The sequence below is a fragment of the Hemiscyllium ocellatum genome, chromosome 36 (assembly GCF_020745735.1).
Source record: "Hemiscyllium ocellatum isolate sHemOce1 chromosome 36, sHemOce1.pat.X.cur, whole genome shotgun sequence".
Classification (NCBI taxonomy): Eukaryota; Metazoa; Chordata; class Chondrichthyes; order Orectolobiformes; family Hemiscylliidae; genus Hemiscyllium; species Hemiscyllium ocellatum.
In genome coordinates this window covers 5,922,664-5,948,725 of record NC_083436.1, presented here as the reverse complement: position 1 = coordinate 5,948,725, position 26,062 = coordinate 5,922,664, and the positions used below count along the sequence as shown (strand labels likewise).

At 39.6% G+C, this 26,062-nt stretch overlaps 1 protein-coding gene across 1 annotated transcript in view; it reads left to right on the top strand.

Moving 5' to 3' along the window:
* The window catches only part of ppid (peptidylprolyl isomerase D), a 46,999-nt gene that overhangs the window by 7,111 nt on the left and 13,826 nt on the right, over positions 1 to 26,062 (top strand). Inside the window, exons 2-5 of the mRNA XM_060851348.1 lie at positions 7,069 to 7,209; positions 7,312 to 7,418; positions 8,318 to 8,506; positions 13,571 to 13,693. Of these exons, the coding sequence (XP_060707331.1) occupies positions 7,069 to 7,209; positions 7,312 to 7,418; positions 8,318 to 8,506; positions 13,571 to 13,693 (560 nt within the window). The remainder of the gene's footprint in view (positions 1 to 7,068; positions 7,210 to 7,311; positions 7,419 to 8,317; positions 8,507 to 13,570; positions 13,694 to 26,062) is intronic.

Here is a 26,062-nt window from a genome sequence, read left to right as displayed (position 1 = left end):
TCTTCTTGGCCTGCCCAGTGTGTTCCCTGTAGATGCGCATAAGACAAATACTTTTCAACATCCTCACTTTCTGCGCAAGAAAGAATATGTTGTTAGGTTGGGTGACCGAAAATACCCCGGGCTTGTTGGGTTGGCGTAAGATTGTACTGGAGCATATCCCTGTGGATTTTCTTACAAAGTATTATACACCACAAAACTTGAGAATTTCTGTAAGACATAGCAGCACTTTTTGGACTACCTGGACACAGATTTGTCTGCCAGACTAATAAGGGCTTTTATATAGCCATAACAATTGTGCTTTACGAGTCCAATATCCAGAGAGAGAGAGAACTGTGAACATATAAATAGGTGAAAATTAATGCTCTCGATATCGAGAGTTCATGTTTTGTTTTGCTGAGTTGTATTATTATTTATTAATTTGTTATAAGTTATTATTTATTTAGTTAAGTAGCTAATTGGGTTTTTTTCATACTTGTACATTTGTACATGAGGACGGCTTGGGTATTTTACATTTTTTGGGTTTTTTCTTTGTATTGTTTTGTATTTGTTGTAATATTAAAAAATCTACTTTTCAATAAAAATATATTTTAATAAAAAACTGTCTTGATGCACAATGAAATGATACTTGTGGAAATGGGGGGTTGTAGCCATGATTATTGAATGATCTAAGAAACATAGCAAACAGAAGCAGGAATAGGCCATTCAGTAAGATCATGGTGAATGTCCTAACTGAACCCTAACTTCCTATACTGCCCTCATACCTCTTCATGCTTTTTCTATACAAAAATCATAACCACAGTCCTACCAGTCAGTTTAGTGAACATCCATTGCACTCTCTTGATGGCAAGCACATCCCTCCTTGTGTAAGGAGACCAGAACTCTGTACTCTGGGATTTCACAGACCTTGAAGATAGCAACATTTCCCAGCCTCTCACCAATTTTAAAAATACTTTGTTTTTCTGTGTTTTTTCCTAGAGTGGGTAAACTTCCCACTTTATCCCCATATTATGTGACATTTGCTGTGTACATCTCCACTCAAATGAGTTGCTAAATGCTTTTTGATTATAGCGTCCTCCTCACAACTTGCTTTCCCACTAAACTTTATATTGTCAGAAATCTTGATTACAATTTCCTTATCTAAGCCATTAATATGGATTATAGTCAGCTCAGGACATAGAACAGATCCTTGATATTCTTTACTGGTCACAGCCTGCCCATCTGAAAATGATCCATTTATTCATTTTTAATTATGTGTTTCTCAAACTATAAAAGTTCTGTTGGGAGACTTACTCTGGTAAATTTATTCTGGCTTAGTATTGAACTGCACAGGCCTGCAGTCCTGGAGTTTTGATAATTTACTGCTTATCAAACGTGAGGTTACGGTAGAAGAAATAACATGATTTAAAACATTGAGCTTGCGGTTGGAAAAGGTTTTTTAAAATATTATTTGTTGAATACTGCTTGGAAGTCTACATAAGGACTAATTAGGCTTCTACTGGATCAGGTTTATTAGCTTTTTTGTCACCTGTACTCACATGAGTATGACTTTTACAAAAAACAAAGAAGATGGTTCCAATTTGCTATGAAAGATACTTGATGGAGATTAAATTAGATTTAGATTAAATTAGATTAAGATAGGGTCAAAAGTTTAACTAGGCGAAAGTGAGGACTGTGGGTGCTGGAGATCAGAATCAAGATTGGTGTGGTGCTGGAAAAGCACTGCAGGTCAGGCAGCATCCGAGGAGCAGGAAAATCGATGTATCGGGCAAAAGTCCCTCATCAGGAATGAGGCAGGGAGCCTTAGGGAACATATCCAGGGCACCCGCACCAATTAACCCCACCACACCGTGGCTGAACATTTCAACTCCCCCTCCCACTCTGCTGAGGACATGTAGGTCCTGGGCCTCCTCCACCGCCACTCCCCCAATACCACCCGATGCCTGGAGGAAGAACACCTCATCTTCCGCCGTGGAACACTTCAATCCCAGGGCATCAATGTGGACTTCACCAATTTCCTCATTTCCCCTTCCCCCACCTCTCCCCAGTTCCAACCTGCCAGCTCAGCACCATCCTCATGACCTATCCTACCTGCCAATTTTCCTTCCCACCTATCGGCTCCAACCTCCTCTCCGACCTATCGCCTTCATCCCCACCCTCATCTACCTATTGTACTCTTAGCTGTCTTCTCCCCTGCCCCCCCCCCCCGATTTCTCTCTCCACCCTGGCTTCATTCATGATGAAGGGCTTTTGCACGAAACATCGATTTTCCTGCTCCTTGGATATTGCCTGACTTGCTGTGCTTTTATAGCACCATTCTAATCTTGACTCAAAACTTAAACTACCTTGTTAACTGACTTTACATTCTGAATTCTTCTTCATCTTGTTAAATGGCTCTACATAATGAATGCTTTTCTACCTTGTTAACCTATTACCCTTGCCTTCAGCGAACTATTGTTAACTGCAAGTACTTATCTGATCTGAGTCATGCTCAGCTGAACCTCTTATTTCAGAAAACTCTAAACTTAACTCTTTCCCTACCTGCTCGTACCCTATACACATTCTCATAACCTGGAAAAAGATTTATTTTAGTACAGAAGTTAGCCATTACACTATATTTACTGTTTTGCCAAAGCGTTTCATGGGAGTTAACAAAATAATTTAAAGAGTTGTTAGGAAATAAATAAATCCTGCATTTTAAAAAAGGTAAATTAAAATCAGAGACATCTTTTATGAGTTTGCAGCAAAAAGGAGCATGCATTAGTTTTTCACACACAAAGTGGGTAGAAAACTGAAAAAAAAGAAAGGTTTTGTTTTCCATATGTCTGGAGTGACCTCCAAAGCAAGTCTGCCATTAGACTGAGTGGTTTTTTTGTACGTGCACTGCACAGCCTGTAATGTAGACATTGCTGAAATAATTCATGCCACTCATTTACTTGTAATGAGGCCACGGAAAGCTAAATTCCGAATATTACCGAGTCCATGTGAACAAGAGATGGCAAAACAGGTCAAGCAAATCTGAAGGGATGTAAATTATTTAATACCGGACTCGAGAAGCAAGAATGATTTGTTGCACTTAACAGCGCTTCTGAGAGACCAGACACCTTGTCTCGGCTTTTATATCTCTGAGTGATGAACTTGGTTAGCTGGATGGTAGGTTTGTGGTGCAGAGTGGTGCCAATAATATGGGTTTAATTCTCACACTGGCTGAGGTTACCACAAAGAACTTTCCTTCTTAAACTCTCCTTTCACCTGAGGCTTGGTGACCATCAGGTTATTTCACTGCCAGTCATCCCTGTCTGATGAAAGAGCAGACCTATACGGAGGAACCTCGATTATCTGGCATTCAGTTATCCAAATATCGAATTATCCAGCAAGATTTCAAGGAGCCGATGCTTGGCTAAACTATGTTGTCTGGAATTCGATTTAACTGAACAAAATACTCCCCGCCTGTGTCCTTCAGATAATCAAGGTTCCTCTGTAGTCTAGTTGGACTGTAGCAACTTTACCATGACTCTCAAAATGTCAAGAATCAGTTAAAATAGATTTTTGCCAGTATCTTGAAATAATGCTGCCATGTTATTAGAGCAAAATTTGACTTAATTATAAACATGAACTAGACTGTAAACCATTTTCTCGGAGACTGGTGAAGATTAGAGTTTCAATTGGTGATTGCCCATCTATTGTTTAATGCCTTATTATTCAGCAATTATGTAAAATGAGGGTCTTGTTTCTATGGAGCATGAATCTGCGCAGTTGCTGCCTTTGTTGTTTAAGTTCATGTATCTCTGGACATCGGAGTGCGTCTAGGAAAATTTAACAAACAACAAAATTCACAACTGATCTTGGAGGAACTTGTGTTGGAGAGCTCAGAGCACAGGAGTAGATAAGTGCATCATTTTTAATGTGCAAACTTGCTGTAGGTCTACAGTAATGAGTAGAATGGGTTCTGTCTTGATTATATGTTTTATTGAAATCTGACTCTTGGATTAAATTTTAAAGATATAAACTATAAGTACTAAGTTAGCCTGGAGCACTATCATAGTGTTAAGAGTTTAGATGGAGAGGAATTTGTTAAATGTGTGAAGACATCTTGAAAAATGTCTGTATTACAGAGGAGGAGGTGCTGGGTATCTTGAAATGCATAAAAGTGGATAAATCCCCAGGAACTGATCAGGTGCACCCTAGAAATCTGTGGGAAGCTAGAGAAATGATTGCTGGGCCCCTTGTTGAGATATTTGTATCATGGATAGTGACAGGTGAGGTGCCAGAAAATTGGAGGTTAGCTAACATTGTACCACTATTTAAGAAAATTCATAAGGAAAAGCTAGAGATCTATAGACAGATGAGCCTGATGTCAGTGGTGGGCAAGTTGTTGGAGGAAGTCCTGAGCAACAGAATTTACATGTATTTGGAAAAGCAAGGACTGATTAGGGATGGTCAGCATGGCTGTGTGCGTGAGAAATCATGTCTCACGAACTTGTTTGAGTTATTTGAAGAAGTGACAAAGAAGATCAATGAGTGCAGAGTGGTGGATGTGATCTATCTGGACTTTAGTAAGGCATTCAACAAGGTTCCCCATGGGAGACTGGTTAGCAAGGTTAGATCTCATGGAATACTGGAAGAACTGGCTCGAAGGTATAAGACAGAGGGTGGTGGTGGATGGTTGTTTTTCAGACCGGAGGCCTGTGACTAGTGACCACAAGGATCGATGCTGACTCCACTACGTTTCGTCATTTTTCTAAATGATTTGGATGTGAACATAGTAACATTAGTAAGTTTGCAGATGACAGCAAAATTGGAGGTGTAGTGGACAGTACTGAAGGTTACCTCAGAATAAAATGGGATCCTGATCAGATGGGCTAATGGACTGTGGAGTGGCAGATGGAGTTTAATTTTGATAAATGTGAGGTGCTGCATTTTGGAAAAGCAAATCCAAGCAGGACTTATACACTTTTTGGTAAGGTCCAAGGGAGTGTTGCTGAACAAAGACACCTTGGAGTGCAGGTTCCATAGCTCCTTGAAAGTAGAGTCGCAAGTAGATAGGATAGTGGAGCAGGCATTTGATATGCTCTCCTTTTTGGTCAGAGTATTGAATACAGGAGTTGGGAGGTCATGTTGCAGCTATACAGTGCAAAAATATAAAAGCGATCTAAGGAGCAACTTTTTCATGGTACAATTGTAACATTTAAAAGGCACCTGGATGGGTATATGAATAGGAAGGGCTTGGAGGGATATGGGCCAAATGCTAGCAAATGCGACTAGATTAGGTTAGGGTATCTGGTCGGCATGGATGAGTTGGACTGAAGGATCTGTTTCCATTGCTGTATTTCTCTATAACTGTATATCTTTGCAATGAAGTGATCTAGACTTGCTGTGTGTGACACTGTGTGGGATAGTATCTTACATATTGATTATTGATTTGGGTAGGTCATCTTAATAATGATGCACCTGCTAGCTAGCTGGGCTGGATACTTAAGTTGGCATAGTTTCCTGCCCCTATCACCAAAATATATCAATGAGCAGATCCGTAGCTGATAAATTAGTTAACTGGCACTTGAATGGACTTCTGCCTGTTGCTCAAGAGGAAATCCTACCTCCAATAGCTTCTGGCCGATTTAATTGGCTGGTAGTTCGGGAGCCTCAATAGCATCAGCAGCAATGTAGTTACTCCTGAAAAAGGTAGGGGCCCCACAACATACAGAAGATAGATTAAGATACTTTCTTTAAAAAAAACTGCTGATGGACGGAGAAGTGTCTGAGGAGAATGTAGGAGATGTATTCTTTACCTTTAGCCTCCCCACTTGGTTTAATAAAGAACTTGCCTTTGGGCTGTTACTGTGCAACCTAGATTCAGCTGGCTGCTTCCTTATCCAGCAGGCTAGTGTCAACGTACTGTTATGCCAACAGCCTGGTCAATCGCCACTTGATAACCCTTGTTCAGAATCGTTTCCTATCTCCTTCTGTGAAGCCTGTATCTTTTTCTTATCAGTAAATTTAACATTAGGACATGGTCAGTGTAGCAAGCTGTCATGACTTAGCCCAAATTGTATACCCCTCCTTGTATCCACTTCCTGTGGGGAGTAAACTTTTCCCCAGTATTTCAGAAATAGAATTCTTTTAGGACATTTGCTGTCTTGCTGCTGCAAGGATTTGCTCAATGTACTGTGCCATAATATAACTGTCCATTGATATTAACTAGGAATTGACTATTGAATAATCTTGTATTAATCATAATGATCACAAGATTGAATTTAAATAATTCTTGCTTATTTATAGATGGTAGTGATTTAACAAACCGGTGTCCAGAACCAACTTCTTTAACAATATTTTCCTCTCCACCGGTTCTTGTTAGTTGTCTGGATTATTGTTAATTGCCTGCACTTTCAGCCATTGAACCTCAACAACTTCCATGACCAGTAAATGATCTGTGCATTTGCTAATCTGTAGATCTATTTTTGGTAAAGTTCTGATGGACGGCTATATCTGGGCTCAGGTTTCTGAGTTCAGGTTTACGTGTTTAGCAGAGGGCAACTAGGGCTGGGCAATAAGTACATGCCAGCCAACGATGTCCACATCCCACAAACGAACAAAAAATTAGACTAGCCTGTCGTCAGGTGTTTTGAGCTTATATTTGAGTCAAAACTAAGAGCCATAGATGTAAAGTAACCACTAATAAACTCAGTAGGGGATTCCAGAGGAATGCTTTAGCTAGAGAGTGGTTAGCTTCTGCGTTTTCTACAACAGGGAGTAGTTGAAGGAAATATACGTTAATTAAATGTAATGGAGGGATTTGTTCATAGACTAAGGTAAAGATTCGCATGAGTTAAATAAAAAAGCACAGATATTTTAGTGCTCTTCATCAAACATCTCCATATTTGTAGCCCTGGAATACAACGGTATTTTACACAAGGACATTTGGTGAAATTTAGCCAGTAAGCCTAGTTGATGGTTGAAATTATATGCTACTGAGAGTAGCTAATCTCAATTTGAATTCATTGACTAATAATTAGTGCGAGGTTGTAAAAGTCCATTGGTTTGAAATCTAATGCACAATATGTTTTATTGCAGCTGGACGGATAATTCTGGAACTGTTTGCTGATGTCTGTCCTAAAACAGCTGAGAATTTTCGTGCTTTATGCACTGGGGAGAAGGGAATTGGGCCAACCACTGGTAAACCTCTGCATTTCAAAGGCTGTCCTTTCCACAGGAGTAAGTCAATTGGTGGACCTTGTTATTATGAATGTTTTAATTTCTATTTTAAGTGACCACATATTCAATTAAAAAATGAACAATTCTTTCTGATCTTTACAGTAATAAGGAAGTTTATGATACAAGGAGGAGACTTTTCTAATCAGAATGGAACTGGAGGAGAAAGTATCTATGGAGAGAAATTTGAAGATGAAAGTTTCCATTACAAGGTTAAAAAGAAGGGCATGTATAGTGAACACTTCTTTGTTAGCTGAACATTGATAATAAATAATGAATTTTGTAATTGTACATATGATTTTCCATGGGCTGGGTGAAATATTGCAATATTTTCTGCAGCACAGTATGAAGGCTATTGTGCCATTGTAACAAAAACTGTTTGTGTTCTTCAAAACTCGCTTAATCAATGGAAATTAGCTGCTAGATTTTGCCTCTGGGACAAAAATTCAAATCTAGTTGAAACTGAGATGCAAATCTCCTTTTGTATGTTGGGATTATATATGAAAAATCTAGCTTGAGTCAAGATATAATGGACCGAAGGCACTTGTTCATTGAAAACACTCACACCACACCAGTGGGGACAAACCTGGAGTTGGGGTTGAACCATAATGTTGGATATAATAGATGGATGTTTACTTATCTGTTTTGGCCTGGGAATGTTTCCACAGTTGTTCCATTCTCAACATTATTGAACACTCCATATTTTTGTTTTATTTTATCCAATTCAGTTGTTCTCATATTTTATTTTTTACATATTTTATGTACTTAATTATTTACATAACTGTGAAATGTTTAAAACTACTCACCTTATGGCTATATATGAGCATGGAATTTTGAAAAAAATCATGAATTAATGAAATGATCCTCTGCTTTGGTCAAATCTTACTACATTAATGGGCAAATTTTATCAAACAAAATGAAGCTCACAAACATTTTTGCACAAAAATGCAAAAGCAAACTCATTTTGCTCTGTGATCTGTCCATTTGCAGTGTCCTGAGTCAAATTCAAAGGTCATAAGTGCAACTTGCATTTTTAATAACTTTTTAGTTTTATTATTTAAACTTAAGATGCATTATTCCTCCTTCACACAAATTCTTCGTACTATTGCAGCATGATCAGGCAGGATTGCTGAGCATGGCCAACGCAGGACCAAACACCAATGGTTCACAATTCTTCATCACAACTGTGCCAACACCTCATCTAGATAACAAACATGTGATTTTTGGTCAGGTGCTAAAAGGAATGGGAGTAGTAAAGATGCTGGAAAATGTTGAAGTGAAAGATGAGAAGCCTATAAAGGTAAGAAGGAAAATAGATACAGTCAATTCTGCTATAACACTTGTTTCTTCAACATGCATTGGCTGTAACGCATTTGAAGAATTTAGACCATTGTTTGTAGAATGTGAACTTTCCTTACCTGTATTACCTATAACATGATTTCTGTCCCATTGGTTTAATGGTGCTATTAAAACACAAAATTGCACAGGAATGGAATTATCACGTTATATCAGAACAGACTCTAGAATAATAATTTCAGGATTATTCCTAAGGACTTCTTAGTTTAATTTATGTTTAGAGACTGATATTTGTTTCTTTTAACCAATTTCAGATGTAAAATTTAAATTTTGAGTGAAGTACTAAGATGATTGCTTTAAGAAGTTCTTAAGAATTAGTGAGGTATAGGACTGGATTTCTGCTTTAGGTACAGAAAACAGAAGGTAGGACTGTTCCAGTCTTGAAACTGGGAGTTGGGGTGGGGTACAATTAAGTGTGATGGGCAAGCGTCTTAAGTTAGAGTGCTAAACAGATCTTTTAGCTTCTAAGAAGCAGCTGACAGTAGTAAATGGGTGTTCTCACAGAAACTTATTCCATTTTACATTTTTTTAAAGCAGTCAGATCACTGTTGTTGGAGCAGAGCCCTTTTAAAAGAATACCATTTTAATAGAATGCTAATCTCATGCAGACAGGCATGGGAGATCCTGGGGACCTCAAGCATTACTGATAGGTGCTCCAGTTGAGGCAGTTAAACTGTCCTGTTTGATCTGAAAATTGGTGACTGGCTGGAAAATCACTGCCTCCATTCCTGACTTAACAAAACTTTTTAACATGCTGAATTTGCTACCTGCATTTTGGTGCTGGGAGGGAATAGTAACCCTGCCAAGATCTCAGAATTGCTGCTATTAAGAATGATGCAGGTAAATAGGTATATTAATCAATGCCTGTATTTTTTAGGTCCTGTTCCCCTCTATTTGCAACTCCTGATAGAGTCTAGAATTCTGCTCATTCATGGGATGTGGACATGGCTGGCTCATCACCAATTCACCCAAGGCTCCTTAGACAGCACCTTCCAAGAATAAGTGTAGCAGTTCATGGGAACACTGCCACCTGCAAAGTTCCCCTAAAATTTGCACATCATTCTGACTTGTTCCATCAATTGTCACTTGATCAAAATCCTAGAACTCCTTCCCTAACATCTTTGTGGATTGACTTACACCACTGGATTCTAAGTTTCAAAAAGGCAGCTCCCCATTACCAGCACCTCAAGAGCAACCAAGGATGGGAATTCAAAGTTGCTGCCTGGTCAGCGATGCCTGCATCGTGTGAGTGAATGAATTTGTAAAATATTTATCCCTTGTCCACAGTATTTTGTGTACAACCCTTCATCTTCCAGTTGGAGGTTTGTGAGAACACTGGTCTCAGCATAGTTCAGGTATACATAGTCCAAATAGTGCAGGTTTCATTTCCCCAAAACTAGTGCTGGTGCCTCAAGAACTTAACTTTTCCATCACAGATTTTAGATCCTATATTTATCTCCCTAATTGTATTTCTCTATGCATGTTTGAATGTGGCTCAGATCATAATTTGCGATTATAACCTTTGAAGTTCTACTTCTTAATTTAGCACCCTAGCTTCCCAGGTTCTGTGCACAGACCACTTTCCTAGTTCTTACCTAATCCAAATCTATCCCATTTGCCACACAGGTACAATGTTATCCTAACTGTAATGACAACTTTATCTTTACAAGGACAGTGCAATCATCTCTCCTACTAATACTATTATAGCTAACTCTTTTAAGTTTTATAAATGGAAGCCTAGAATATTAGTGTAAAGTAGTCATCCCTCAATGGCTGTCTTTGTAGTCTATGCCACCACAGATGCACAGAATTGGAATGTTGCATTTAAACCACATCACAGGAATGTCTCTCAAACCTAATTGTTACTTGTATATGTAAATGTGTGATTTATCTATTCATTTAGAAATGTTTCAGAACATAGCTTTGATTGTCAGTTCAAAAATAACTTGCACATTAGATCTTCACAGTCTTGGCACTGAATCCCTTCTAAGACATGACACTGCATCTCCTTTTAGTTAAATTTTCTCTATGTCAACATCTACATACATTAATCATTTATGTGGCACATAAGTCACGCTATCTGTAATATTCAATTTATAATTTTTGAACAGACCCACATAACAGATTTCCAGCTAACCAAAATTTGGCAACTATTATTAACTGGGTTCAATCAGTGATGTAGATGTCATTTGCAGAAGAGCATGTGAACATGGCTGAAGCCTGCCATCACTATTTGCATTGGGAGCACACACATCCATATCCGAGTACAAGCTGTACATACGTTTGCATCTTCGTAAAGGAAGGTCACTAAACCAATAAAGAGTAGTTTCACAAGGATTTTGGCAAAGATTTGAGATAGTGAAGAATTAAGATAGTGAAGGTTTAGAGGACATTTGATTTAAGTTTTTAAAATTATGAAGAGTATGAGTTGCTTAGTATCTACAGGATAGAAACAGTACATCTTGGCCAACTGGTGCATAACATTGCTTGTGCTCTAGTTAAGCTTTCTCCCATGCTTCTGGAAAAGCATATTAGCATATCTTTCTATTCTATTCTTTTTTTAATCTAATCTTCCTGTAAAACAGTCTCTGGCATTTGCCTCAGCAATTGTTTTGGTAATAAATTCCACATTCTAGCCATTCTATCGATTAAAGAAGTTTCATTTCAGTTCTTTTGGATGTTGTTGATTATCTTGTGTGTATAATTAGGACGTTCTGCTGTTACCTGCAGTTGGAAACACCCCAATGCCTACCCTGTCAAACCTTTTCATCACCTAAAATCTCTATCAATTCACCCTTCAATCTTCTCTTTTCTTGAAAAGCACTGCAACTTGTTCACCTTTCCTGGTTGGTATAACCTTTCCTGGTTGGTATAACCTTCCAGTTCTGGTATTCTAATAAATCTTCTTTTCATCTTTTTTGTGTCTCTTTCATTTTATACCAGAGACCAAATTTTCACAATGCTCTGTAAATTAACTAAGCTTCTGCGTAAGTTGAATAGACCGATTTTCAGTTTATTCTTCTAGAAAATAACCCTGTGTTTTCTTGCTTTTAAAAAAAAATCTTATTAATCATTGGCAATACTTTTAATAATCAGTGTATCTATATCCACAGATATGCACCTGGACCCCATTTAGACACTTTGCACTTAATATATTGAAGTTCTTTTTTTTTCTTGCAAGCCCATTAAGCAAGTTTATCAACATAGTCTTGTATATTTTCGCAGTCTTTTTAAGTATTAACAATGCCCTGACTTCAATTTGGTATTGGATACAAATTCTGAATGTTTTATTTCCAACTCCTGTGTCCATATAGTTTGTTGGTGGTAAATAATCTTAGCCCCAGGGCAGATGCCATCTTTTGCTCATCTGATACCATCTTGAGTCTCTACTTATTGCTTTCAATTTTGTAGCCAGTTCATGGGGAAGGTTGATTAAAGTTTTGAAGAGTGTTTGCTCTTTAGCTTGTTGTTTAGTTTGGGCCTAAATCAATTTATTTATAACAGGAAGTTAGGATAGAATTTTGGAGAAATATCTTTATGTACAGGGCGATTTGATACCAAGTTGTTGAGCCACTGACTATTGTTTCTTCTGAAACTAAATAAATACTTGAAGTAGAAGGAGCAGCAGGAGAGGGTTTTTTTCTTTGGGTTGCTTTAGGAAAGAACTGACACAAGTGCAGGAGGCCCAATGGGAACTGCCTGTGTTGTAAATGTCTCTGATTTAAAGATGCTTGCAAATAGTTCCCACTTATGCCCTTTACAAGTATGTTAAGATTAATAAGTTCAGCTGTCCATGTTTGGAACCATTCCTTGCTCGGATTTTCTTTGTTTGAAATTGAAATCCTGAGACCCTTTGAGCCATTTTTCATTTTTAAAACAAGAACTGGCTCTCCAACACTTATTCAGAGTCTACTTTGCCTGAATTAACTTAAAGAAAATTGCATAGATAGCAATTTTTCAGAAATATATGTTATTCTTTAGGAATAGTGGAATACAAGTTTATTAAGACAGTACTAATTTGCTGTATAGTACTTTACAAAAAAAAAGGAAATATTTTTACATGCCTCTTGCAAGATCAGATGATGCATTACCTTAGCCTTTTATCTTCTTCCTTCTCCTTCCCAAGGCCTCAGTCAGCCTGTCCAGGTAAAACAGCAACTTGTTTTCATTGGGGAAATCAAAAGCAAGCAGATTGGGTGATCATTTTATGGTACATCTCTGTTTGGTCTGCAAGTGTGACCTCGAGCTTATGATCACTTATCCTTTTAATTCCCCACCTTACTCCAATCTGACTTTTCTTCATGTGGCATCCTCGTGAAACTCATGACAACATCAAAAAAGCAATTCAGCTTTTGATAACTCTTTTCACAGCCTTCTGGTCTCAACATTGAATTCAGCAATTGTAGAGTTTTTGCTGGTTTGTGTTTTCTGCCTCTTCCAGGTTCACACCTCTAGATACTCTTTCTTAAAAGTAAAATACTGCAAAAGCTGGTGATCTGCAACAAAAACAGAAAATATTGGAAATATTCTGGTCCAGACAGCGTCTCTGGAGAGAGAATCAGGGTTAACATTTCAGGTTTATTACATCACATTAAAAGTTTTGTTTCTATACATGTCTCATTTTCACTTTCTTTGGCCATGATTCATGAATCTTTTGTCATTTAATCTCTCCTGCATTCCCTGTCACAGATTGCCTTTGCTGTTATTTTTCTGACTATCCTCCCTATCTCTGCTGGTCAAAACCTATTATAGTTCTAATTTTTCCCAGGTCTGGCAAAAGATTGATGACTTTTAAGTCTCTTCATCCACAGATTCTGCCCTGATCTGACTATTTCCTACCATTTTGTTTTTTACTTCAGCATCTGCAGGACTTTACTTCTGGAAATATGAGGTTGTGATAAAAGTTGACGCTTTAATTTGCTACTATTCCTAATGCAATATAAACGTTAAATGTACAGTATTGGAGGTTTGTATGCTGCTTACTAACTGTATGTTTAATTTTTGGCAGCAATGTTCTATAACAAACTGTGGTGAGGTTAAAGAAGGCGATGATTTGGGTCTAGCTCCTGCTGATGGATCAGGAGATGCATACCCAGACTTCCCAGAAGATATTGATGGTGGTATGAATGATGTAAGTAGTGTATGGGTTCTATATCCTTTTCCAATTGATTTAGTTGGAAATTCTATGTGATGAAGTTATTTTGTTTCTCTGTTCTCCATTCTTGTCCCAAAATCAAACTGTTCAGTGGATCTTGGTATTCTCGTGGTGTCTCATTTAAATGGCTGTTTTTCAAGTCCAACTCTAAGGTACTAAAGTAGAGAAGAGTATTAAATTCATATCTAATTGTAATTTCATACAACATCCCATGGGAGCCCCTCGATGACTGCTGTGAACAGTCATTGAGGGGCTCCCATGACAACAAGTTAATTGTCCTGAGTGACACTTATTGATGCACGGGATAGCAAGAGAGTAGTTGCAATGTAGTTGGACAAGTGATCCAGAAACCCAGGTTGATGTTCTGGGGACATGGGTTCAATATCTACTTTTTTTTTATTCAGTGAAAACCTTGAATAAAGCCTAGCCTAATAGTAACTACTATTGGTTGTTGTCCTTTAGGGAAAGAAACCTATTATCTTATTGGCCCACATGTGACTCCAGATCCCCACAGCATTGTAGTTGATCTTAACTATCATCTGGGCAATTAAGGATGAGCAATAAATGCTACTTTAGCTAACAACATCCAGATCCTGTGAAACAATTAAAAAGAAGACATTTTGCCCCTTTATTTTATTTCCACTTGTTGAATTGAATGGTTGGTCTTCAAGAAGAAAGTTGTGGCCTAAATACTGAGTCTTCTCATACTAAGTAAAAACAATAAAAATCAACTCTCAGTGCTAACTCCCCTCAAATGTTTAATTGATTAAAGATACTAAGAAAGGAAGGCCTGGTGACTTTGTTTTCCTATTTTACTTGAGATGTAATTCTCAGATTGCATCATGTGTTACAGAATGATATCTTATCAGTTTGATAATCCAGATCGCAGTATATCAACGAGTGATGTGGCGTCCTGGATACTAATTCGTTTTTACCATGATCATGTAGTTTCTCAAAAAATATTGTAATTTTGTAGAATCATAGAATTACTACAATGTGGAAGCAGGCCATTCAGCTCAACAAGTCCACACCGCTCTCCGAAGAGCATCCCAACCAGACACAGGGTTATCCCTGTAACCCTGCATAACCCATGGCTAATCCACTCGGCCTACATACCCCTGGACACTATGGCAATTTAGCATGGCTAATCTATTTAAGTAATGTATTCATCACTTTTTTTGTGATGTATTGGCACCCTGTACTTGTGTGTTGTGCTTGATGTTGCTGATGTGTCACTTGCTGGCAATGTTATTATTCTGCTACATGGTGGTGATGCCATTGATGTGTCTCGTTAAGTAGTGATATTCCTTGTGTTGCTGATATTTTGTTTCTAGCTTTTCCAATTCAACTGTAGGCTATGCATGAGCTTCCTTCTTTCTCATTTTGATTACCAGTTTTAGTCTCAATGGTGCGGTATCATTTTAACCTATAACTTGTAATCGTTTGCTGGGTTTCAGCTTTTATGGATTGGATCCTGTACAGACACAATTTGTCCTCTCAACAACTTGGGCAAGGATAATTATTTCAGGGTGTCTTCCTTTCTGTGCAACAGGAATTGTATTGTAACTTTGCTTCCTGGTCAGTTGGACTATGAATCTTGCTTGACAAACTTACCTTATTGAGTAGTTCTGCAGATAATTTCATATCAACCTCAACAGGATAAAGTGGTGATAAGGTGCTATATTAAACCCATTGGGGTTAGCAAATTCCTTTAACACTGAGGAAATGAACTGCATTACATTATCACATATTTCTCTGAAGAATTCCTTGTTGAACAGAAATACTTGTACTGCCAAGATGATTGTTTTATCTATTAAATCTTTCTCCTTTCTGATAAAAGGGAACTTAGAGAAAATAGCTATCACAGTGAGATTCTTGCCATTCAAGTCATTCTTGATTTTGAGAGTAAATCACATTCCACAGTGTGCCATTATTTGGATGGTACCTCCATATCCTATCACATCTCCCTGCCACGTATTTTAATAACCAAATAAACTGTATGTAGGTACCATCTTTTGTCTATTGATGCCTTTCCAATGTGCAGCTTTTAACATTGTCATTTCTTACATGACCCTATCATGTGGCATTAATGTATCTCCTGAAAAAAGTTTCCTTTGCATAATTCTGTTTACAATGAATCTAGCTGTGGCAAGCAGAATACAGTCGTACTGTGATGTGTCACCTCTCATTTACTAATAGAGTTATATTGCTAGTTGTGTTGGCTCACCTTTATTCAACCATCCTGAATCGCACAAAGAGCATCTATAAGTCATCTTTTGAAGGTCTCATTTTTTTATTTGACTCAATTTAAGTGATGTTACATTCATTAAATGAGGAATCTTTGCAGCTTCGTCTTTTTATCTCCTGTTTCTCATGTGATTACCTGTGAGATAGGGCTCTGCTAATACCATTTCTTCTAGGAGAAAGTGAGGACTGCAGATGCTGGAGATCAGAGCTGAAAATGTGTAGCTGGAAAGGCGCAGCAGGTCAGGCAGCATCCAAGGAGCAGGAGAATCAGCGTTTCAGGCATAAGCCCTTCTTCCTGAAGAAGGGCTCATGCCCGATACGTCGATTCTCCTGCTCCTTGGATGCTGCCTGACCTGCTGCGCCTTTCCAGCAACACATTTTCAGCTAATGCCATTTCTTGACTATTTCAGAATTCTGAAGCCTCAAGAGTATTTTCTCCTGTCTTGCTGATGCTTGACAGATTTTTCTGTGGATTTTTCTTCAGTGAAGGATGATCATTCTCTACTATGAACTTTCTCCCTTCAAAATATGCATGGAACTTCTTAATACCTGCGTAATCATCAAAAGCTGTCTTTCTGTGTTGACATATCAGGACTTGACTGGTCTTGGAAGTTTAGATGACAACTCTAAGTTTTTTCCCTGTTGTACCAGGTCACTCCCAGTCTGTTGCTATGGTTGAATCTATTTGTAGGTTGATGGGTTTTTTGTGTTGTATGACAGACTTGCCTCCTTGCTGGTGCTGAGGATCATTTCTACTTGACTCATCGAGTTTGTTGTTCCGATATGTGAAGTATGAAAGAACCCATGTACTGGATCAAACCAAGTGTACTTCCCAGCTGTTTTGGACTTCTTGAAGCTTGCATCTCAAAGAAATAGCAATGACTCTTCCAGGGTTCACTTGGATCTGCCAGATGCAATATAGCATTCCAAAGCACTGACATTCGGTCAGCTTTGCAATATATTTGTTTAACTTTAACTTTAACCAGCTTTCTTTGTTCCTTTCATCTACACTATACAGCTGGATATAATTTAAAAATACCAACCACTCCTTTTCATATCTGTACGGTATAGAGTAAAAATATTTAGAGTGCAGAGAAAGACCCCTCACCCAATTGTGTCCACTCAAGTTAGAAACAACCATTCAACTGTTCTAATCCGATTTTCCAGCAAATAGCCTGTAGCCTTGTATGCCTTGGTATCGCAGGTGCACACCTAAATACTAATGAGGGTTCCTGCCTCTATCATCCTTACAGGAAGTGAGTTCCAGATTTCCACTACTGAGTGAAAAGGTTTTCCTTCACTACATCCTCTAAATGGGTGCCCTGTATCTTAAATCTATGCCTCCAGTCATTGATCCCTCCATCAAGCGGAAAAGTCTCTACTCCCCTATTTATGCCCTTCATAATTCTATACATCTCAGTCATGTCCCATCTCAATCTCCTCTGCACTAAGGTAAACAAACCCAGTCTCTCTAATCTCTCTTCATATCAGCAACATCCTGGTAAATTTCCTTGACAATTTTGCCAGTTCTATCACATCTCTCCCATAACGTAGTTTCCAGAATACTCTAGCCGTGGCCTAACCAATGTTTTATACATTTCCAGGATAACTTCCCTGCTCTTAAATTCTGTGCCTCATCTAATAAAGGCAAGGATGACAATAGTAGAAAGAATAGTACAGTGCATTAACAACGATCAAGGGCTAGATGCAAACAGCGCCACTGTACAGAGAAAGGTTAGGATGATGGCAAATTGCACGCCTAAAGGCTCTGTGCATGAAGCAGTCAAAAGAAGGTAGATGAGCTGACAGTGCAAATCAAAGTAAGTGGATATGATCTCGTAGCCATTACAGAGACATCATTACAAGGATATCACAACTGGGAATCAATATTCCGGGATGTTTGACCTTTTGGAAAGACAAGATGAAAAAGTTGCTGGGTATCACTGTTAATAAGAGCTCAAACCTCCAACCCCAGCAACATCTTTGTAAATCTTTTCTCAACCCTTTCAAGTTTCTCAACATCTTTCCGATAACAGGGAGACCAGAATTGAATGCAATATTCCAGAATTGACCTAACCAATGTTCTGTACAGCAGCAACATTACCTCCCAATTCCTATGTTCAATGCACTGACCAATAAAGGCAAGCATACCAAACACTTTCTCCACTATCCTGTCTCCCCGGGGCTCCATTTTCAAGGAACTATGGAACCTGCACTCCCAAGATCTCTCTTTTCAGCAACACCACGTGGGAAACAGCGAGTTCCTTTCAATTTGGTGACATATAACCAGTTGGGTTTTACAGGGATCAGTGCCAGACCACAGCTGTTTACAGTATATTAATAACTTGAAGAAAGGTAGTGAAATTACTGTAGCCTGATCTGCAGATTGCTCAAAAATAGTTGGAAAGGCAAGTTGTAAAAGATGCAAACCGTTTACACAGATAATTGACAGGTTAATAAGTGGCCAAAAAGTTACCAATGGAATATAATATAGGAAAATGTGCAGTTGTTCATTTTGGAAAGGAGAATAAAAGAAGAGAGTACTTTTTAAATGGAGAAAAACTGTAGAAAGTTGCAACACAAAGGACTGGGTTATTTGTGCATGAAACAGAAAGGTGCAACAGGTAATCAGGAAGGCCAGTGCACTGCTGGAGTGTAAGAGTAGTGAAGTCTTACTGCAATTGTACAAGGTGTTGGGACCACATATGCAGAACTGTGAGCAGTTTTGGTCCTTCAATTTAAGCAAATATATCATTTTGTTTGAGGCAGTTCAGAGAAGGTTCACTAGGATGATCCCTGATATATGACCATTTTGTCTGATGAGCAAAGACTAAACTGGCTGTGCCTCTGCTCACTAGAGTTTAGAAGAATGAGAGGAGATCTCATTCTTAACTGTTTTGATAGCAATTGCTGAGAGGATGTTTCTTCTTTTGGGAAAACGACCAGAGGGTATAGTCTCCAAATAAAGGGGTGTCAATTTAAAACTGAGATGAGGAGGAATTTCTTCTCTGCGGGTTAAGTGTCTTTGGAACTCTTTGCCACAGAGAGCTGTGGGGACAGAGTCCTTGTGTATATTTAAGACTGAGATAGGTTTTTGATCAGTTGGGGAATCAAGAGATATAGGTAGAAGACAGGAAAGTGGACATGAGGAATGTCAGAAAAGCCATGATCCTATTAAATGGTGGAGCATGTTCAAAGGACCAAATGACCTATTCCTATTCCTGTTCCTGTTTCTAGTATTCTTCTGGTCTTATTAACTTTCCCCTCCACTTTCTCCAATGCTATCAATCCCTCCTGTAATGTGGATTCCATAGCTGCACATAGTACTTTAGCTGTGGCCTAATTAATGTTTCATACAGTTCCTCCATAATCTCCGTGCTCTCAGACTGTATGCCTTGGCTAATAAAGGCAAGTATACCACATGCCTTCTTAACCACTTTGTCCACCTGTTCTGATACCTCCATTCATCGTGTTTGTTTGTCCTGCCCAGGTTTATCACCCCACTGCTCAGTTCATCTGATTGATCTGTCTATATCCTCCTCATTATTTACCACCCAACCAATTTTGAGTCATCTGCAAACTTACTGTCAACCCTCCTATATTCAATTCCAAATCATTTATAGAAATCACAAGCAGTAAAGGCCCCAGTACTGACTTCTGAGATCCCATTGGACAGACTTTCATTTAGAAAAACACCCCTAACTCAGGCGTATATTTTTAAGGTGAGTAGAGAAAGTTTTTAAAAAGGGACATGAGGGGCAACATTTTTGCACAGAGAATGGTTCGTGCATGGAATGAATTGCTAGAGGAAGTGGTAGATGCAGGCACAGTTATAATATTTAAATATACATTTGGGTAAATACATGAATAGGAAAGGTTTGGAGTGATGTGGGCCAAATGCAGGCAAGTGGGACGAGCTTAGTTTGGGAACATGGTCAACATGCACTAGTTAGACCAAACGGTCTGTTCCTGTGCTGTATGATTCTCTGACTCAACCATCGCCTATTCTTCCTGCCAGTCAATTATGAATGCAATTTACCAAATTTCTTTTAATCTCATGGATTCTTATCTCTGCTATAGGTCTCACGTGTGGAACTTTCAAAAGTCTTGCTGAAGTTCAAGTAGGCTACATCAAAACCATTTGCTTCATCTACACACCTAGTGACCACTTCGAAAGATTCAATCAAGTTGATCAGATGTGACCTTCCCTTGACAAAACCATACTGATTGTTCTTGATTAGTTACTGCCTCTCCAAATACAGATTAATTCAATCCCTCAGAATTTCTTCCAATCGTATCCCACAACTGAAGTTAGACTGACTGGCCTGAAGCTACCTGGCCTTTTCCTTGTTCCCTTCTGGTATAATAATAAGCCTCATCTATTTCTGATTAAACACATCCTGGCTCACTTTGAACCCCAAAGGCAGATCAAGGAATGTGGAGTTTGGATCTTCCAAAGGGTGTGTTAAAGGGCGTCATCAGTGAACATTTTTCATCAAGTTTCACATTGCAGTATCTGTTTCTGACATCAGGTTTGCTGAAAACTTTTGCCTCAGCTGGTGTGATCTGCTCTAGTTTTAAAGAGGGTTCACAGGTCTTTCTTGTTAAAAGGTCTTTGGGATTGAGACACGTTTTGGTTTATCTTTAGGGTTTTGGTTTATTTGTCACAACAGTGGAATTTATCCAGTCTGAGAGTTGTGGGTCAGCCATTACTTTCTTCTCATTCTGAAGCACGCTTTCAAGATTTCCTATTAACTCTATTGGCGCTTTGAGTTGAAGGTGAATCCCTGGTTTCTTCTCCAAGGGAGGTGATGCTGAAAGTGTTCATCTCATGCAGCTGTTCTAATGAAAAACTAGATACATCTGGACTGGAAATTGCATTCTTCTGACTTGCAAGTGCTTTACCCTCACCTCCTTCAAATCCTGGTTTAGTGAGATCAGGTGTAGCTCTTTGCAACTGTTCAACACTAGGAAAGCTGGGCAATTTGTTCCAGTGACATACAATGTGCTATTAGCATTGTTTCATTCTGTATATTTCTCTGATTTTGAATTGCTCATAACTTTCTCACTTTAGCTCCACAGTAGTGCTTGGTTTCAAAGCATTTTATTTCCAGTTCTCAGCAAAGATCTTCTGATATAGTCTTAGCCAGGATGATATTTCTCTCTTCCCTGATAAAAACCTTTAGCTTTAGGTTTATGGTTGTGGGGTTGTGGTATTCCTAATGTGAATGGTTGTTTGAACATTTTCTCTGGGATCTTTAGCGCTTTATGCAGTTCCATGGTCCCATGTCTATTCTATCCCAAAATTCATAGTCATTTTCCCAGTGATGCAGCTTTCCACAAGTTCTGCACTTAATCCATATTGCAAACATTTTTGAAAGAAAAATAGAAATTACCGGAGAAACTCAGCAGGTCTGGCAGCATCTGTGGGGAGAAAGCATAATTAACATTTCAGATCCAGTGACTCTTCATCAGAACTGATAGCTCAGAAAAAGTGTTTATGATGAAAACGAGTTTAAGGTTGTGGGAGAGATGAGTGGATAGATGGTGGACAGATCTGAGAAAGAGAGATTGTAGGGTTGGGCTTATGAGGGGAATATAGATAGTAGGTCACGACAGAAGAGAAGCAGAATAAGTGAGAATGGGTTGCAGTGCTGAAAGCAGCCAATGTCATGAAAGGACCAGGACCAGGTGCAGGGGTGGGTAAGAAGCATGAATGGGTGGAATCCAGCTCTAAAGTTACTGAATTTGATCTTGAGACCTAGAGGTTGTAGAGTCCCCAATCGGAAAATGAGATGCTGTTCTTTAAGCTTGAGCTGAAGTTTGCTGGAACACTGCAGCAAGCCTGCGACTGAAATGTTGGTGTGGGTACACAATGGTGTACTAAAGTGGCAAGCAACTGGAACCTTGGGGTCAAGTTTATGGACAGAATGTGGAGGTTCTGCACAGCAGTAACTCAGTCTTACATCTCATCTCCCCAACATAGAGGAGGCCACACTGTGAATACAGTAGAGCAGATTTACTAAATTCTTTCCCCCACAGCCCCTCGCCCTTGAAACATTAACATTGCTTTCTCCTCTCAAATGCCGAGTTTCACTAGAAACTTCTATTTTCATTTCAGATCTCCAGCATTCTCAGTTCTTTGTTTCATTTTACAAAAATTTTTCTGTTTGTGAATTCATGATTGTGTGCAACTCTTGTACATCTTTCTCAGCTGTCTATCACGAATTATTTGTATTGTTGTTTCACTGTGACAATCCTGCTGCCTTTCCTTTGATGTAACTGAAGTCCAGACTTTTGGATGTCTGTTCAAGCCTTCATATGTTCTGGAAGTGCCTCCAGTTTGCGAGACTGTGAGTTGTCCTTTTCCTATTGGAGCTGTTTGTAGGGCAGGGTGTGTAGAACCCCAAATTGGATTTGATTCTTTGGATTTACACATGCTAATTTTAATTTCTGAATGAGATTGAGAAATAGTCACCAGGCTGACCTGATTCCTGTGTTAGACATTAAAATTCAGATTGGTTAATCTGATAGAGTGACCTTAGCTGGAGATGTGCTAAGTTTATTATAAATGTAGTTTTTGTTTGCTACCATCCTTTCCTGTCTCACCTCACAATTAAGTCTAAATCTTTTTTCCCCATCTATAAACTTATATGAGCTGACCTTTTCCCTTTACTGGTACCTTTAGAGAGCTGGTGAATATCAGTCTGCACTTCTGGTTAAACTTCTCAAATGTTTGTACAGCTGCATTCACCAATAGCTGGATCTGTGCTTTGTTTTTGTGGGTTTTTTTTGCATATCCCTTCAGATTTTTTTTTCTTTCTGGCATAATTCAGGTGAATTTTTCTCACTCTAATTTAGCATTTATTTTGGTTAGAATGCTGAGGTTTTAATCACAAATGCCGATGTCTTGTCGAATTTCTCAGAACTCAATGTGTTTCAAACTGATACATTGTTTGGTATCCAGACCAGAGTGCACTAGTGAGTGATACAGCATTCCCAGCTCGACGAACAGAACCACAACAAAGAGCAATGAACACAATGCCAACTATTGTATAATGCTTCATTTAATATAATCAGTAACCCTGCTCCATCAAAACTGTTCACCATTGTATGGATTGTTCTATATAGAGTGGGAGAGGTTGTGCCTCACTAATTTGATCGAGTTTTTTTTGAGGCGATGAAAATGATTAAGTGAAAAGTGGTTGATGTTGTCTACATGGCCTTCAGTAAAGCCTTTTGACAAGGTCCTTCATTGCACACTGGTACAACAGGTAAAGTCACCTGGTATCAGGTGTGAGCTGGCAAGATGGATCTAGAACTGGCTTAGTCATAGGAGACAGAGGGTAGGGGGTGGAAGGATGTTTTTCAGAATGGAGGGTTGTGATATTCCACAGGGATCAGTGCTGGGGGACTTCTGTTGTTCATGATATACATAAATGATTTGGAGGAAAATGTAGCTGGTCTAATTGGTAATTTTGGAGAAGATATAAAGATTAGCGGATAGTGTGGAGGATTGTCGAAGGATACAGCAGGATATAGATCAGTTGGAGAAATGGGCAGAAAAATGGCAGATGGAGTTTAATCTGTAGAAATGTGAGGTGATATATTTTGGAAGGTCCAATGCAGGTAGAAATTATACAGTGAATGGCAGAATTCTTAGGAGTATTGATATGCAGAGGGATCTGAGTGTGCAGGTCCACAGATCACTGAAGCTGGCAGCGTGGTAGATAAGGTAGTAAAAAAGGTGTTCTTCCCCCAGGCATCAGGTGGTTAAGGTTTGGCAGTGAAGGAGGCCCTTGGTGAAGTGGGAGGGGGAGTTGAAGTGTTCAGGCAAGGGGCGGTGGGTTTGGTTGGTGCGAATGTCCCAGAGGCATTCTCTGAAGCAATCCACAAGTTAGCGTCCTGTCTCCTCGATGTGGAGGAGACCACATCGAGTGCAAAGGATACAGTAGATGACGTGCGTGGAATTTCAGCAAAATTTCTGTCGAATGTGGAAGAATCCTTTGGGGCCTTGGACAGAGGTGAGGGGGGAGATGTGACCGCTGCACTTCCTGCGGTGGAAGGGGAATGTGCCGGGGATGGGGGGGGTAGGCTAGTGGTGGAAGCAATGATCTGATGAGGGAGTCGCAGAAGGAATGCTAATAGGGGTAGGAAGGAAAATATATCCCTAGTGGTGGAGGATGATGCGATGTATGCCGAGGTTGGTGGGGTGGAAGGTGAGGACCAGGGGGGTTCTGTCTCATTACGATTGGAGGGGTGGGGACAAGGGCAGAGGAGCGGGAAGTGGAGGATGTGCACTGGAGGGCATTGTCGACCAGGTGGGAGGGGAAATTGTGGCCTTTGAAGAAGGAGGCCATCTGGGATGTTCTGTAGTGGAATTGGTCCTCCTGGGAGCAGATGCAGCAGAGGCAAAGGAATTGGGAATAGGAGAAGGCGTTTTTACAGGAAGTGGGGTGGGAGGAGGTGTAATCCAGGTAGCTGTGAGAGTCGGTGGGTTTGTAGTAAATGTTCGTGTATTGTCCAGGTGAATCTGAGGTCAGGGTGGAAAGTGTTTGTGAAATTGATGAACTTGGTGTTGAACAGTTCATCAACTTCAAGCACCTTCCACCCTGACCTCAAATTCACCTGGACCACCTCAGACATCTCCCTCCCCTTCCCATACCTCACCACTGACAATACATGAACCTTTACTACAAACCCACTGACTCACACAGCTATCTGGAGTATCAAACCCTTACCACCCGACGCCTGGAGGAAGAACGCCTCATCTCCCACCTTGGGACCCTGCAACCACACGGAATCAGTGTGAATTTCACCTGTTTCCCTATTTCATGCCCCCCTCTCCCCTACCTTATCCTAGTCCCAAGCCTCGAACTCGGCAACGCCCCTTGACCGGTCCTACCTGTCCATCCTCCTTCCCACCTATCTGCTCCATCCTCCTCTCCGACTTAACACTTTCTTCCCCAACTCCATCTGCCCATCACATTCCCAGCTACCTGGCCCTCCAGCCCCATCCCCTCCAGTTTATCTCTCAGCCCCTTTGGCCCACAAGCCTCATTCCTGATGAATGGCTTATGTCAGAAACGTCGATTCTCCTGCTTCTCGGATGCTGCCTGACCCTGTTGCGCTTTTCCAGCACCACACTCCTCTCTCTGATCTTCAGCATTTGCAATTCTCACTCACCTGCTGTGCTTTAACCAGCAACACATTTTCAGCAATTCTCACTCACTCCAAGTTTGAGATTGTGAATTGCATGAATAGAGTAGAAAATATGAGGCTTTTTTCCCAAGTTGGAGGGGTCAGATGTGAGGGGGGGCTACTTTAACAGAGATGTGTGAGGTATGTTTATCACACAGAGTGGTGAGTGCCTGCAGTGCGCTGCCAAAGGAGGTGGTGGAAGCAGCTGAACCAATAGCAGAATTCAAGAAACATCCTGGACAAATATATGAATAGGAAGTTAAAAATCACACAACACCAGGTTATAGTCCAACAGCACTAGCTTTCGGAGCGCTGCTCCTTTATCAGGTAGTTGTGGAGAATAAGATCCTAAGACACAATTTATAACAAAAGTTTACAGTGTGGTGTAATTGAAATTATATATTGAAAAAGACCTGGATTGTTTGTAAGTCTCTCATCTTTTAGAATGACCATGTTGGTTTCAGTTCTTTCACATGTAAATCCTAAAACATTTTTTAAAGTTACATTCTCAAGTGAACATAAACAATATGTGCCATGTCAGCTCAGGTAATGCATTGAAGGTGTAAGGTCTGTCTGTCTGTGTCCCAATGTTCAGGCTCATTCTGTTTTTAAAAAAGGAATTTACAGAATCTTACATGGACTCATGCAGTTTTTGAGCAAAATAAAATGTAATTCTTCAAGTACAAATTCACCTCACAAATTGTTGTGTGTGTGCATGCATGTGGATGTGTTTGTGTGTGGTGGGGTGTGAGTGTCTGTGAGAGTGTGTGTATGTGTATGTGTGCGAATTTAACGGGGTATAGGTCTGTGAGAGGGTGCATGCATGGGTGAGAGTGTTGGAGCTTGTATGTGTGAAAGTATGAGATGCTCATAAAAGATGAGAAACTTAACAAACAA